This window comes from Heterocephalus glaber, unplaced genomic scaffold (assembly GCF_053883595.1).
Source record: "Heterocephalus glaber isolate CG9 unplaced genomic scaffold, H.glaber_assembly_v1.0 deba00001606, whole genome shotgun sequence".
NCBI lineage: Eukaryota > Metazoa > Chordata > Mammalia > Rodentia > Bathyergidae > Heterocephalus > Heterocephalus glaber.
The window spans coordinates 39,144,033-39,159,221 of NW_028258377.1; the positions used below are offsets into that span (position 1 = coordinate 39,144,033).

At 48.3% G+C, this 15,189-nt stretch overlaps 1 protein-coding gene across 15 annotated transcripts in view; it reads left to right on the forward strand.

The window, feature by feature from the left end:
* Positions 1-10,871: 10,871 nt before the first annotated feature.
* P4ha2 (prolyl 4-hydroxylase subunit alpha 2) overlaps positions 10,872-15,189 on the forward strand; it is a 31,122-nt gene continuing 26,804 nt past the window's right edge. For 4 of the 15 annotated variants that reach the window (XM_021241604.2, XM_021241619.2, XM_087194987.1 and 1 more), the window contains exons 1-2: positions 11,246-11,542; positions 12,417-12,571. In XM_021241604.2, coding sequence (XP_021097263.1) covers positions 12,521-12,571 — 51 coding nt within the window. In that variant the 5' untranslated portion in view covers positions 11,246-11,542; positions 12,417-12,520. Of the gene's footprint in view, positions 10,966-11,244; positions 11,543-12,416; positions 12,572-15,189 lie in introns of those variants that run through there. The other 11 variants (XM_021241617.2, XM_087194984.1, XM_087194983.1 and 8 more) reach the window with 7 other exon arrangements.

Here is a 15,189-nt window from a genome sequence, read left to right on the forward strand (position 1 = left end):
CCCTAGAACTTGTACTTGAATTTAGCAGGATTAGAGAACACAAGGTATATATAAAAATTCAGGTCTGTGTATACTTGCTATAAATGGAGAACTGGATATTGAAATTTAAAAGTTATGTAGGAGTACAAAAGACCTAGAAAAGTAAAAAGAAAAAAAAAACAAAAAACCAGTGTTGGAAGACATTTAGTACCTAATTTTAAGACTTCTTCTAAAGCTACAGTAATCAAGGCAGTGTTGGTGTAAGGAAAGACATATAGATCATTGGAATAAAACAGAGAATCTAGAAATAGAACCACACATAGATGGTCCACTGAGTTTTGAAAGATTATTTAATATTAGCATTTTATAGAATATAAACTCGATTCAAGAGCCGAGGAAGAGATAGTGTCTTCAGCAAATGGCACTAGAACACCTGATATCCGTATATAAAAAATTAACCTCAACCCTTTTTTTCCATACATGAAAATAACTTGAAGGGCTCTATGAACCTAAATAAGAAAGCCTAAAAGTATAAAACTTTAAAAAGAAATTATAAGGGAAAATATTTATGAATTCAGGGTAGGCAAGAACTACCTAGGATACAAAAAACATGAAGTATAAAAGAAAAAAATTGATAAATGAGATTCCATCAAAATTTAGAACTTTAAATGACATCATTAAAATGAAAAGTAGTCCTTAAACAGACCATATTTCCAATGCATATAACCTATGAGCAGAATATATAGAGCTCTTAGAGCTCATTAATAGACAACCCAATTAAAATGGAGACATAAGAAGATGATAAATAGCCAGTATAGCACAAGGAATGGTGTGCAACTCTAGAATCAGAAAAATACTAATCAGTACAATAATAAGACTGAATTATACACTCATTAGGGAGATGAAGTCAAAAGTTTTAAAAGCCTTGTCATGACTTCTTTTTGTTGGATTCTCCCCCTTTGCGTTTAATTTGTCACACCCAGTGGATTCATTCTGCTGGGTTTCCTGGGGTTGTGATCCTCATTGTCTTTTCCTAGGGTATTGCCTAAAATGTTTTGGAGTGCTGGTTTGGTATTTATGAAGTTGCTGAGGTGCTCTTTATCATGAAAGTATCTTATTTCTCCATCCATTTTGAAAGATAGTTTTGCAGGGTACATCAATCTGGGTTGGAGGCTGTTTTCCTTTAGGGCTTGAAATACATCTCTCTAAGCTCTTCCTGCCTTGAGGGTTTGCATTGAGAATTGCAGTGATTCTGATGGGCTTTCCTTTGTATGTGATTTGTTTCTTTTCTCTCACTGTTTCTAGAATTTTATTCTTCTGTTGGATTTCTGGAATCCTAACTATTATATGCCTATGTGTAGATTCTTTTTGATCAAGGCTAGCTGGAGTCCTATAAGCCACACTTATCTGTATGTCAAGTTCTTTTCCCCTGCTTGGGAAGTTTTTCTGCCATCACTTCTGTGAAGAGTTTTTTTATGTCATCTGCACTCTCTCCTCTTTCTTCATTGATTCCAATCAGTCTTATGTTATTCTTCTTTGCATCGTCTAGCAGCTGCTGGGTTGATTTCTCATGTTCCCTTACAATTTTAAAGCAATTTTTCTTTTCCTGGTCACTAATTGCAATCTTATCTTCTATATGTGAAATTCTATCCTCACATTGGTTCATTCTGCTGCACAGACTTTCGATGGAGTTTTTAATCTCTTGGAAATTTGTTTGTAACTGTTTTATGGATTCCATTTGTTTCTTATGTTGGGATTCCATCATGTTCCTCAGATCCTCTATTTTTTTATCTGTGCCCTCTCTAGATTTATTAATCATGTCTTGCACCATGAGCAAAATCTTTGCTGTTATCTGAGTAATTATTTCTGATTTCATTTTTCCCAGATCCTCTTTTGTTGCCAGTTCAGAGAGTTCAGGTGGTTGAGTATCAGAGTGTTCCATCTGGTTTCCCTTTGGGGTGGCTGTAGGTGATTTGGAAGTCTGTTTTTGAGGCTTGTTTATGTGTCGTCTTATTTCCACAGCGGGGTGGGGGGGGTGCTTCTGGCGCCCACATGACTTACTTTCTCTGCCCTAGGAGCTTGGGATGGCAGCTGGGGAGCTTCCTTCTGGGTGCCGGGACCGGCTCACCCTCTCTGCCCTAGGAGCCTGGGATGACATCACTGATTCTTAAATCTACTCAATTCCATCTATATGCATTGCCATTCCCCAGTTCAGGTCCCCATCAGCTGTCACCAAGACTCCACATGCCCCCTCCCTGGACACCACCAAACTGTTTCCCCTCCTTCTCCCCCACTGTAGACAAGGAGCACTTCCGAAGTCCCAAATCTGACCCTGCTCCCCTCTTGTGTCACCCTGGGGTGGCATTGCCTGATCAGCATCAGATCCCAACCCTTTTTTGTGGCCCATGAAGTCCTAGGCAATCTGCCCCTGGGACTTCTGCACCTTTATCTTTTCTTAGTCCTTCACCTTCTGCTCTACTGGCTTCCTGGCATTTTGATAACACCTCAAAAATGTAAAAACCAGTGAACTTCAGCCTTTTAAATAGTAGCTAAGTCAGAGGTCCAATAGCTGTCTTCAAACACTCACCTCATCCTCAGCAGTCCCTAATCCCACCCAGGCTCAACAAAGGCTCAGAGCTGAAGGAGTAAGGACAAGTTGGCTAAAATAATAATTTTTAGAGTATCAGCATTTCAGGATTTGTAAGCACCTAGTTTAACTCCTGGCCCATGGGTGTTTGCACTGTGCACAGCCTTTTGCCCAGGATGGAGGCATAATTGAGGGAAGCTGAACTCCAAGATCACTATCTACCCCTTGGGAGACGCACTGCAGATCTGCTGGGTAATTACAGCTCCGTAATGACAGCTAAGTTTGTACTGGCTCTGCCGTCCTGGGTGGTGGTGCCCCATGTGGGAGGCCCCTGAGAGGGAACTTCTAGTCATTCTAGGAGCCTGCTTTGGATTTTGTAGCCACCAAATAGTTCAGGGATTTGGGAGACAGGGAAGAGGGCTCTCCAGGGACCAACTTGGCTCTGCCCAGGGTTAGCATTGCTGCCTTCTGGGGATTCTGCCAGAGTAGCATGGCTCTGAAGGACTAGGGCCACCACTAGGTGACCCCACTCAAGCTGTATCTCCTGCCCCCTGTCTCACATCCAGTCTTTCTTCAGCCTTTCAGGGAAGGAAGCTGGGGTGGGTAGAAGGTTGATCCCAGAGTCCAGTGGACAGCTAAATGTGCTGAAGGATAGAGACAGGTATCGATATACAGAATTCCCTTTATATAGCATTGCTTGGTCCTGGGGACCCTGCTCTGCGAAAGTCCACACAATGCCAGTATTCAAAAATCCTAACCTGGCCTCAAGCTGCTGAAGTGGCCACCAGGGCCTGCAAAAGTCATCAGCAGTCAGAGAGGCCTCAGGGTGAAGCAGCAGAACGCACCCCTTTCCCCTTCCCCAGGATAGAGATTATTGTATAAGCCAGCTGGGGGAGGGAAGGCAGGGCAGGTTGAGGAGGCCCCTGTTTAGAGGGGAGAACTATATCCCCCTCCCACTTAACCAGTTACCTGTGCACCCAACACGGATGTCTTGCCATCCCTGGTAGGGTAACACCAGGTCCTTCCCTAGGGACGGGGTGACAGGAAGATGAGTCCAGCCTGCTTCAAAGAGCTATTGGTAAGGGATGTTACCTAGGGACAGCATGGGGTTGGAGCCTCATTTGGCAATTTCCAGGCCATACTGGGATCAAAGTCTGACCTTGAACCTGAGGATGTCTCTAGGACTGAGTCTAGGCATGCAGTACCTTCATCTAGTGTCCTTCACCACTGGGGTGGTACCTTTCCTTCTCTGGACAAGGTTGCTGTGTGGGCCTTCATTAACCTGCCAACTTTCCCCACTATACAGAGCCACTTTGACATTCATAGACCCTGGAATCTCTAGTCTGGGCCTCAGTTTGTAATCAGCAGCTGTTTATTGAGTAAATGAACACAATAGAGCTCCCATGGGAAGGGGGTGTGGCTTTACTCATACAATGGATTTAGGAAGAAGGGTTGTGAGTCTACAATGTGTGACTGTTCAAAATGGTTATGGATTCCCTAAGTGATATAGACTAGTGTGCTCAGAGAGCTCTCCTGGAAGCCACAACAGTGTAGGTGTGAGGGTGTCCATTCATGTATTTTTGTTCACTGCTTCTTGTGCAGGGCCTTGGCACCAGAACTTGTGCTAGATCTAGAGACACAGTGATGAACAGGACAGAGGCATAATGGTGAAGGAAAGTAGACATTGAATGATGTCAGTAACATGCATGAAACTCACCCATGAGAAGCTGTGGGACCTATGGCTGGACCTGCCTCAGGCTGGGCCCAGGGAAGGCTCCTGAAAGGAACAGTGTTTTGGGAGGGGAGTGTTCCCAGGCGGGAGAAATGACACATTCAAAGGCTAGGAAACTGAGAAGTACACGGAGTGGTTGGAACATCAAGTTTGAAGCTGCACATGATATAAGATGGCATCAGGACTCAATAAAGGAAATTGGTAATCTTGGTAAGACTTACGTCTGTCTATCCTTGGGGCAGTGGAACACTTTTGAGGGCTTCTACATATGGAAATGATGTAATCAGAACTGTTGTTAAAATAACACCCTGCCAGTGGAATGGAATAAGGTCAAGGTGGCTAAGTAGAAGTGGTGGGCCAGGATGAATTATCCAGGTGAGAGGTGGTGTGTCCTGAATTTGGACTGTGGCTGCAGCATGGAGAGAAGTGACTAGATTAAGAGAGATTTACCAGGTACGATCTCCAGTAGGGATGAACAGGGAAATGACTGGGAGATTTCCAGAGGTAACAGAAAATGCTGGAACAGAAGCAGTTTGGGTAGAGTGGGGTATGGGTAGTTGCTTCATCTTACTTGGGCAAACCTATGATTGGAATTACCCTAAGAGTGGTGGCAAGGGAATTCCTGTAAGGGACTACCCAAACTATCCAGAGACGAGATAAGTTGGGATTTTGAAGAAAGAAGCATCAAATGCACAAGGTGATAAATCTAAAGAAGTTATTTAGGGAACTTATGAGAGGAGGCTACAGTGCATCCTCATGGCAGATAGTGAGACAGGGAATGTTCTACCTAGGCATGAATACAGAGAGAGAGTCAGGGCTAGTTTCTTTCACTGTTTTGGGGTAATAACCTAAATACTTTTATCAATCCCTGAGAATGTTCAAGGCTCCATCTTAAGTTCAGACTCCAAGGAAAAAAACATGCAGCTGGCTGGGTCATGAAGTGATCAAGGCACTTCATATTTCTTATTCAGGACAGAGGAAAAAGTTCAGGAACGAGTGGACACAAGGAAAAAATTGTGACTGTGTGAGTCTGGAATGGGGCCATGCTGAAGATTCAGAACTGAGAGTCATGGATTTACATGGGTCCAGCAGCCTTTGAGGACAGGAGAGAATGTTGTGTGTAGTTGGGTGAATGGTGGTCCTTCAGAAAGATGTATCCATGTCCTAATTCTTTTTTTTTTTCCTAATTCTTGAAAACTATGAATTTGACCTTATTTGGAAAAGAAGACTTTACAGATATAATTAAGTTACCAGTCATAAGATTATTCTGAATTACTTTCTTAGATTCTATATTCAATGACAAGCATTTTTATAAGGGATAGAAGAGCTGAAGATGCTCATACTGATGGGAAGGCCACACAAAGACAGAGACAGAGATTGGTATTATGTAGCAGAAAGCCAAAGAACACTTGAAGCCACCGGAAGCTGAAAGGAGCAAGTGTTATGGTTTATATCTAAAATTCCCTCTGCCCCATAGTCTCATGTGTTTGGAAGGTGAGTGAGGCACTATAGTCATCAGTGAATTCATTCATTGATGAATGCGCTGTTAGGAGGTCAGGCCTAGTTAGAGGTGGGTCACTGGGGGAGTGACCTGGAAGGGTACTATCTCCTTCCCCTGGGTCTTCTCTTCTCACTTTTCCTATCTTCCATGAGATGAGCACATGTGTTCCACCCAGACCCTTTCACCACACTATTTCTGCCTTGGAGCCTGCCGACCATGGACTAAAACTTCTGAAATTGTGAACCAAAATAAACCTCTCCTTTAAGTTGTAGGTGTTGGGTATTTTGTTCCAGCAAGGAGAAAGTGACTAAGATAGATCTTGTTACCAGAGAAGTGAAGTTTTTGTTGTGACTGTACTTCACCATGTAGCTTAAAAGGTTTTGGAACTGGCCTGTGGGAAGAGTTTGGAAAGATTTGGAGATGTTAGCTAGAGAAGCCTTACAAAGCTGTACACAGAGTAAGCAAAGATTGATGGGAGATTCTTGTCAGAGCTCAGAAAACTACAATGCTAAAAGGAATGCAGACAGTAAAGGCCAGGCTCAAGAGGTTTTCTGTAGGGGTTGACAACTCCACTGACATTTGGACTAGAGGCCGTGTGTGTTACACCGTGGCAGAAAATTTGTCCTCATTTTGTCCATGTCTTCAGATTTTGTCGGAGACTGAGATTTAGGACAATGGACTAATTATTCTGATGGATGAAATTTCAAAGCAGCTCAACATTCAGACTGTGGCATGGGTACTGCTGGCTGCTCTTACCCAGATCTACAGTGAAAATCAGGAACCAAAAGCAGATGTGAAAAGTTTGCAATTTCATCAGAAAGGAAGCAGGTACAAGGTTGAGGCCACGGAGAGTGTAGTCTCTAAAAATATTAGCATTAAAAAGAACCCAAGTGTTTTGTATCAAGACAATGAGAAAGATGGCTTGAAGGCATCTCAGGAATCAGCAAGACCCAACAAATACAATCTCAAATTTGTAAAAGTGTAAACCTTTACTTTGAGAAGAGAGCCCCAGGAAGCCCAGCTCATTCAGGGCTGCCTGGGAAAGTATTTCCTGGAATTCAGCCACACAGGCACTCAGAAGCCACTGCAGAGATAGTACGAGGGGACCTAGCTACTGCTTGAGCTGGTGGCAGACCCTGGCATCATCCATGTGGTGCTAGTTTTACAGACATTCAGGATGCAAGCGTTGTGGGCTCAAAGAGGCTTCCACCCAGATTTAAGAAGAAGGCCTGGGAGGCCAGCCAATATGTACCTGAGAGAACAGTGTATAAGGCTGCGAGAGTGAAGGTCAAAGTGCAGTGCAGACTCTGTGAAATTGGAGATGCCAGAAATGTGGATCATCTGCTGAGGAAAGCCACAGGCAACCAGTGGAGTCTACCCACGACAGAGGCCGTATAGGCTGTAACTGGCACTTCCATAGGGATATTACTGCCCAAGCCCTTTGGAACTCATGTCTCACCACAACTTTTCCCAGATGTTGGGCTTCCGGGATTTGCCCTATTGGATTTTGGTCTTACTTTGGTCTGATTGCTTTTTATATCCCTATTTTTCCTTTTTGAAAAGGGAATGTTTACCCTGTGCCATTGTATGTTGGAAGTATGTTACTTTCTTTCTGATTTTTACAGGGGATCAAAGCTAAGAGTTTGCCTTGAGTCTAAGAAAAGACTTTGGACTTGGTCTTTTCAGCAATGCTGAAACTATTATGACTTTGGTGACTCTTAGAGATGAACTAAATGCATTTTGCATATCGAGATGGACATGAGTCTTGGGGCAAGGGTGGCAAGGGCAGAATATTATAGTTTAGGTCTGAAATGTTCCCTTCAAATTATGTGTTTGGAAGGTGCTTGTATCATGGGAGTGCTACACTCATCAGTGGATTCATCTATTGAGTTCAGTAGCTGAACGTACTATTTGGGAGAGGGGCTGGTTGGAGGTCGGTCATTGGGAACCTGGACAGTTATATCTCCCTCCCCGGCTCCTCCCTTCTTTCTGCTTCCTGGCTGCCATGGGTGGAACAACTATTGCTGTTCTATCTTTGCACTCTGCCATTTAGAAGCCTTGGAACCAGTGGACCATGGATGGAAATCATGAGCCAGACTTCTCCTCTAGGTTGTGGATGTTGAGTATTTTCTTCCAGCAACAAGAAAGTGACTAAGACAGAAAAGAATATATCCCTATATCCCTCAGAGGGAGTGCAGTCCTGTAAAAAATCTTAATTTCATGCTTTTGGCTTCCAGAACTGTGAGACTAAATTTCATTGTTTTAAGACACAGTTTGTGGTAATTTGTTATGGCATTCCTAGGAAGGGACTAGGATGGAGGCTGAAGATCTTATTCTGTGGTTTATGTGAATAAAGTGGGACCATAAGGCCAAAATTAGAGATGGTATATTTCAGGTAGGGGCAATTAGAGGGACAAAACACATGAATGAATAAGTGGTCACCTCCTGCAAAGCAGGGGGAAGTGGAGACCAAGACATTACTCTTAGCAAGTCCTTCCTCTTTTCAGGGGCTCAGATTTCTAGGAGGATATCTGACCCATAATGGGGTCTTCAGGTTCTGGGACTCTGAGACCCTATGGAGACCTTAGCCTACCAAAACCTACTTCACAGAACAAGGTCTATAGAGTATATCCATCCCTTCATGTAGTCAGGAAATAGTTTGAGTCTATTTCTGTAGCGGATGAAGAGAAAAGGGTGATGGACAAAGACACACATAGTTTATGTATTTCTGGAGCTCCAAGGCCAATGAGGGAAGACAATATTCACTTACTCAACTACCCACTATGGCCAGTGTTACAGAGCACACAGGGACATGAAAGGCTGTTATGGCAAGTTCTGGCCTGGTCAGGGAAGTGAGGAGAATCCTTCTGTTTGAGAGAATCTGAAGGATTCTGAAGGCTTTAATAAGGGAGGGGGAAATTTTTCTGGAGAGGGTATGGTCAGTTAGAGAGACCAGAGGAATATCAATGTGCTTAGACACATAAGCACAAAGCATATGGGGCCCTATAGACCATTTTTAGGGTTTTTCCTAAGAGCAGTACACTTTCTTTAGCTGCAAGTCATGAGTGCGTATCTGTATTTGTGAGGATTACTGAGACTGCCATTGGAGGAGAGGTGGGAAGGAGCAAACTCGGAGAGGCAGCCGACTGAAAAAGAGTTGTAATCACTCAAGTGAAACAGAAGAGAGGAAAATGGTGGATTAGAGAGATTTAGGTGGCAGAACTGAACAGTCTTGGGATATGGATAGATAGGGTCTGGGAACAAGGGAGAGGGAGGAGCTATTTATGACTCCAAGGCTTCTGGTGAGTTAAGCCATGGATAATCTCTCCTTGTTGCTACTGAGGTATGTGTGGACACTCAACTGGAGATGTAGACTGAGCAGTCTGCAGCTGAGGAGGAATGACAGGGACAAAGAGAGTAATCTGTGGGTCATCTGTGCATAGGGAAGAATTATAGAACAAGAAGAGGAAAGCGATATCCTAAGGCTGAGCTTTGAAGAATCTCCAACCATTGCTGACTAATGAGAAGAGTGGGACAGAAGGATGACAGGAAGAAGCCTGGGCAGGGGTAGCAAGGAGCCAAAGGATGAAGGAGCAGCGTGTGGTGGTGCACGCCTGCACTCCCAGCACTTTGGGGGGCTGGGCAAGGAGGGTCACAAATTCGAGCCCAGTTGGGACAACTTAGCAACTCAGTGAACAGAATAAAAAAAAGGATGATCTAAAGAGGTGATCTAAAGAGACCCGAGAGTTCCAAGCGGGGAAGGGTCACTGCTGGGGTGTAAAAGCTTGGGGAGTTGGCAGAAGACTGAGGAATGGTTGTTGGATTTTAGACATTTGGAGATCACTGAGAATTTACTAAGATCTGGTTTTGTGTTAAGGAGCTAGAAGGCTAACTGCAAGGTCTGAGGAACAGGGAGGGAGGCGAAGCCAAGGAGACAGACAGCTCTTTCTTGCCCTCTGTGGTTGAAGGGAGACACCCAGGAGTTGGTGAGGTCAGATGAGCGTTTTTAGTTCCATAACGGAGGCTTCAACATGTTTGTAGGCCGATGGGGAAGATCCAGTTGAGAGGAAGAAATTGAACATTCAGGAGAGGGAAGGGATGATCCACAGGGCAAGATCCTCAAAAGGGGCAGGGAATGGGAGGTTCTGGGAAGGCTGAGGGCAGGTTTCTGTGGCATAACAGAAGGTAGCAGATGGACGAAAGTTTGTTTGCTTTTGGGCGAGCAATGATGGCTTGTTTCTCACGTGTGCCGTGTTTCCACGCGGCTCTTTTCCGGGCCTGGGCTGCCCGCCTGGCCGGTATGCCACAAGGAACGTCCCACTGGGCCCGGTGGAGGCTGGGCAGTGCTCCCTGATGAGATTCTCGGGCTGCGCTTCTCCTCGTTCATGGGAAGGCAGGTTCACGGAGCAGGCGTGGGAACCGCCGGGTGCCAGGGCTTCCTCCACTCAGGCGAGCTTTAGTCCTCTGGCCTGTGCGGTGAGGAGAGTTTGGGAAGCGCTGGGTTGCCCCGCCGCGTCCCCGGGCGTGGCGTTCCCTCGCTGACCCCGACTGCTCGGCAGTCCACCGGGCTCACTGACTGGGTCTGTGCCCCTTCTTCTCGACTTGGTCTCCAGGGCAGGCGCCCCAGGTCCGCGTCTTCCTCGAGGCCTTCTCCAGTGGACTGTCCCCTCCCCGACACCCAGTTCTCCCGCCGCTGGGGCCCCAGCCTCCCGTAACCTGGTGGTGGAAACGGGTGCTGAGGGGAAGAAGGGGCCCTGTACCCGGCAGCGCCCGCAGGGACCGGGCAGGAGCCGAGGCCCCGCCCGCCAGCGCCCCGGACGCTCCCCGCTCCCCGGCAGCGCGGGCGCGCCAGTCCCACAGGTGGGGGCGCCCGAGGCAGCGAACGCAGCGGACGTGCGGCGGCCGGCGCGCGGCATGCAGGGCGGGCCGGGTCGGGGCTGGCGCGCGGCCCGCTCGGCTCTGGGGCCGGGCCTGGGCCTCCCCCGCGGCGGGACTCCAGGCGCGCGGAGCCGGCCCAGGGGCCGGAGGTGGAGACGTGGCAACGGCTCAAGGGGCGGCGCCGGGCGCCGGGCGGCGGGAGGCGGGGCGGAGGGGAGGGGGTGCAGATGCACAGCGGCCGGCGGCGCCGCGGGAGGTTTTGGAAACGCGGGGAGCGGGCGCGTCCAGGTGCGCGCCCCGCCTGCGGGGCCGGGTCGAGTCGGTGCCGGGACCCGCGGCGGGGGCGCGGACACTGCGTGCTGCTCGCGCGGGCGGGAGCGGGCGGCCGGGCCGGGGTCTGCCCGCGGCGCAGTCCGGGGTCACAGCGCCTCTCTCCGTCCTGCCCTGCGCGGGCCGGGTTCCCGTCCCGCCCGCGTCCCTTCCCGAGCTCAGGGCGTGAGGTCAGCGGCGCCCTTCCTGCCGGTCCCTCGGCGGCCGGGGCGGGGCGCCTGGCCGTCCAGCCCGTCGGGCTCCCGGGGTCGGAGGCGGGCTCAGGGCGTCGGCCAGGCCCGGGGCTGCTCAGGGTTAGGGTCCCCCCTCAGCCCACGCCTGGCGGGGTCCAGCTCGGTGCCTGTTAGGGGGCCGCTGGATAAGAAAACATTTCTCTTCTGGACACCCTTGGTGAACCTCAACCTGCTTGCTTTTCCTCAGCAGTTGCGGAGACCCGCGGTGATTAGTTAACTGATTGGACAGAAATTGCAAGGAGCGGCTAGTCCAGTGGGCAAGCGACCGGAAGACCGGGAAAGTCCAGGCCCAGAGCAGTGTGGTGAGTCCTGCGGTGGCGCGGAGCGAGGGCTGGGAGGACCTGGGAGAAGTCTGGATGCCTCAGGCCGAGGGCTTCCTTGAGAGGTCAGGCAGAGGCTGGCAGAAGGGAGCCTGCCCCGAGAACAGCCCCTGTGAGTGCGAGAGTTGGGGCAGCAGCATCTGTGGTTGTCTAGTGGAAGCAAGGTGCCGAGGAAGCCACACTTTGTGCAGTAGCTACCCACGGATCCCCCGACAGGAGCCCGGAGCGAGGACAGCCCCAGATGCTGGGCCCTGTTTGTGGGATGTGCCTTGGGGAACTGGGGACTTTCTGCCTCAGGGGTTGCTGAGCGGGGCTGAGCAGCTCTGTTATAATGTGACACATATAAGATGCTGTAGGATAGGGCTGGGCATTTAGCTCAGTGGTTTCGCCACCTGCTGCGCAAGCACAAGGACCCGAGTTTGATCCCCGGTACCAAAAAAAAGATGCTGTAGGACAGCCCTGGGATTGCTCCCCAGACAATCGTGTCTTTTGTAGAGTGACACTTGAGGCTTGTGCTTCGTTTGTTTGGTGCCGGGGATTGAACTTGGGGACCTTGCACTTGCCAGGCAGGTGCTGGAACCACTGAGCTAAACCCCTGGCCCTAGGCTTGTGCTTCTTGATGCAGCTCCCTGGGGCCTGTCAGTCCTAGCCCTTTGGGAGGAGATCCTGGCCCTAAGATGGAGGGCTGGGGCATCACTTTGTAGCTTTAGGCCTTCTCAGATGCCCCAGACTTCACAGATTCATTGTCTACCTGTCTACCTGCAGAGGATGTTCCTGCAGGCTGCTGCTTGTTGTCAGCCTGTATCACATCTGAGACAACAGCTTCCAAGATTTAATTCTCTGTTACATGTCCCAGGAGTTCCTTTGGCTGGTGCTTAAGCTGCCCATGAAGTGTCCAGAGTGCAGCCTCTCACTGTGGTGCTGTGCCGCAGGATCCAGGCTCTCTGCTTCTCCTCACTCATGGGATGTTGGTCTATGAATTCTCCCAGAGGCCTCTTTTCACATGACCAAGTATGTCCATTATGTGTCTCAGCCAGTAAAGCCACGTAGGAAAGATGTGAATTGGCTGGGGGCCTTAACCCAAAGATGTTGTCATACTGACCCTCTTTAGTTCTTTGAGAGGAGTGTTCAGCAGGCAGACGCGGTGACAACCAAACAGAGGCATTGTCTGTGGTTTGTAATAAGCTCTCCTGTCTTGTCTCAGGCTTTACAACGGAGTGTCCCAGAGAGTGCTTACTTTGCCACTTGCTTAGACCAGCAACTGCTGATGTCCGCTCATTCCTTGGGTTCCTCCTTCGTGCTTGTTTCTGTCTAGAATGTGCCAGGGGGTGGGATGAGGGAGGATGGGGAAGAGTTGGCCAAGGAACAGTTCTTGCCCATGGTAGCTCCTAATCTCTCTGAGATTGCTATTTCAGGCTGGCAGCTGGCCACGTACCAGGGGAGGAACCTGGCGTGTGAGTGCTTATCAAAAGAGAAACAGGGGGTGTGCAGCTCTGACGAATGACTAGGGTACAGGAATCCAGGGTCCTTTCATTTCCTGAGAAAGCCTCCCGTTTTGACTCTGCTCCCCCCACATCTTTGGGAGGGTCTGAAGTTGGATGCTAGGCCTTGGACAACTCATGGCCACGCTGGCTGATAGTGTGCAAAGGGCTGGTGGGTGTATCCCTGGCCTTTGGGATCTGTCAAGAGTTTAATTTTATGCAGATGGAGGTTGGCAGGAAATGCTGTATCGCAGACACGTGTAAGCCCAGCAGAGTCCTGGAGTGAAAGCTAAACTTTCAAAAAGTTGCTCAAAGCTTTCAATGTGAACTTTTGAAGTGCCTGAAAGTGAGACATCAGCATACCCGAGAGCAAAGGGGGCCGGTGAGGCCTGTGGTCTGTGGGTTTTCTGTCGGGGACATGTCATGAGGGGAAGATAGTTTTTTTATTCTCAAAAAGAGTGGAGAGGGATGAAAAGTCTGAACTAGACTTCTTGGAGCGCTAGAAGAGCATATTTGTTGAATTGGTGTCATTGCAGGGCAGAGGATTGTTTGGGTAACGTGTTCCCCAGTTTTAATAGGATTTGTCTGAGCCTGGTCATAGACCAGGCTCTGCTCCAAACCTCTCAGGAAGTGCTTGCTAAGAACACTTGCTCTGTACCTGGTACGCCTGAGAGCCGGGAGTGGTGAAGATCCCAAGGCATGGTACTTGAAAGAGCCTGGAACGAGCAGGTTGGAGTACCTGTTAGTCACTTCATCACCTTGAAGCTATTCTGTTTTATCAATTTGATTGTTACAGTATTATAGTGTTTGTGTTCAAGTAACCCTTATTTTATTTCACAATGGCTCCAAAGTGCAAGAGTAGCAACACTAGCAATTTTATTATAGTGTATTATTGTAATTATTTTATTTTAAAAGTTATTGTTGGTAATCTTTGTGCATTATTTGTAAATTAAACTATCCATAATTTGATGCTAGCTGCAGTTTCAGGTATCCATGGGGGCTCTTGGACTGTATCCTTCCAAGACAAGGGGGACTACTTTATCTGAAGTAGAGATGATTATCTAGCCTGTGAGGCTTTGGTGAGAATTAGGTGATAGAAATGAAATATTTTTTGGAAACATAAATTGTGGTTATCTTAGACCAGGTCCCGGAAAACAGAGCCTGAGGCAGAACGTCAGTGTTTAGTACTTTATTGGAGAGTGTATTGCAGGCCAGGTGAGGGAAAAGAAAAGCAAGGTCTGGAAGAACGGGAAGCAAATACAAGGCGATGCTTTAGCAAGCTGGCCACGCTGTAGAGAGGGATAACGTTGTTCAGGGACTCTATGTGCAAGTGCTGTAGGAATTCTGTGCGTGGGAAGAGTTTCTTGTAGAAGGCCTATAGAAAGAATTTATCTGCCGACTTATCTTCTTCCTTGGCCAGAGTTGGCTCATGGGGAGTTAACTTTCCCTCAGTCTGCACTAGATCCCTTCTGGGGCCACTGCAGAGGCCAGTCTGGAGTGGTGGGAGGTTCTAGAGATTCCAGAATGGGTCTGCACAGTCTCTTCCACTGGACTGAGGCAGAGGGAGTAGCCCATGGCCTAGGACATGGGTGTGGTCACAAGAGGATGAGGCAGTATGTAAGGTGCCTTCAGCACAGCGGTGCATGGATTTTCTCCTCAGGTGTAAATCCTCCTCATAAGTTAGGACCACCCACATTGCAAGTCTCTGCGAAGACCCTGCCTGGAAACGCAACTTGGCGTTGCGCTTTGACTTTAACAGCCTTCACTGCTGCTTCATCATCTGATTGCTGAAGCAGGAGCTCTGTGGAGTTGATGGTACCTAAGTGGGGAAGCGGAAATCAATATGTTCATGTACTGGACAGAGAAGGTATAAGGACAGATACCTGTGATCAGACATATGCAGCCTCATCCATCCTTGCCAGGGCCTGTCAGGCCCCTTCTTCCTCTACTGATGAGGGGGAAAGTCAAACCCCAGGGAGTTGCTCCACTGATAATTCTTAGATGACTACTTACAGAGCAAGGGATGGGATTCAAAAAAACATTTGGGGAAAGGGAAGAACACACATTGAGCACAGATCTAGGTTTCACTAGGTTCTTGGTGAAGGAGTTGTTGAAGATAGGATACCTGGGGTTGTGAACTGGGCCTGG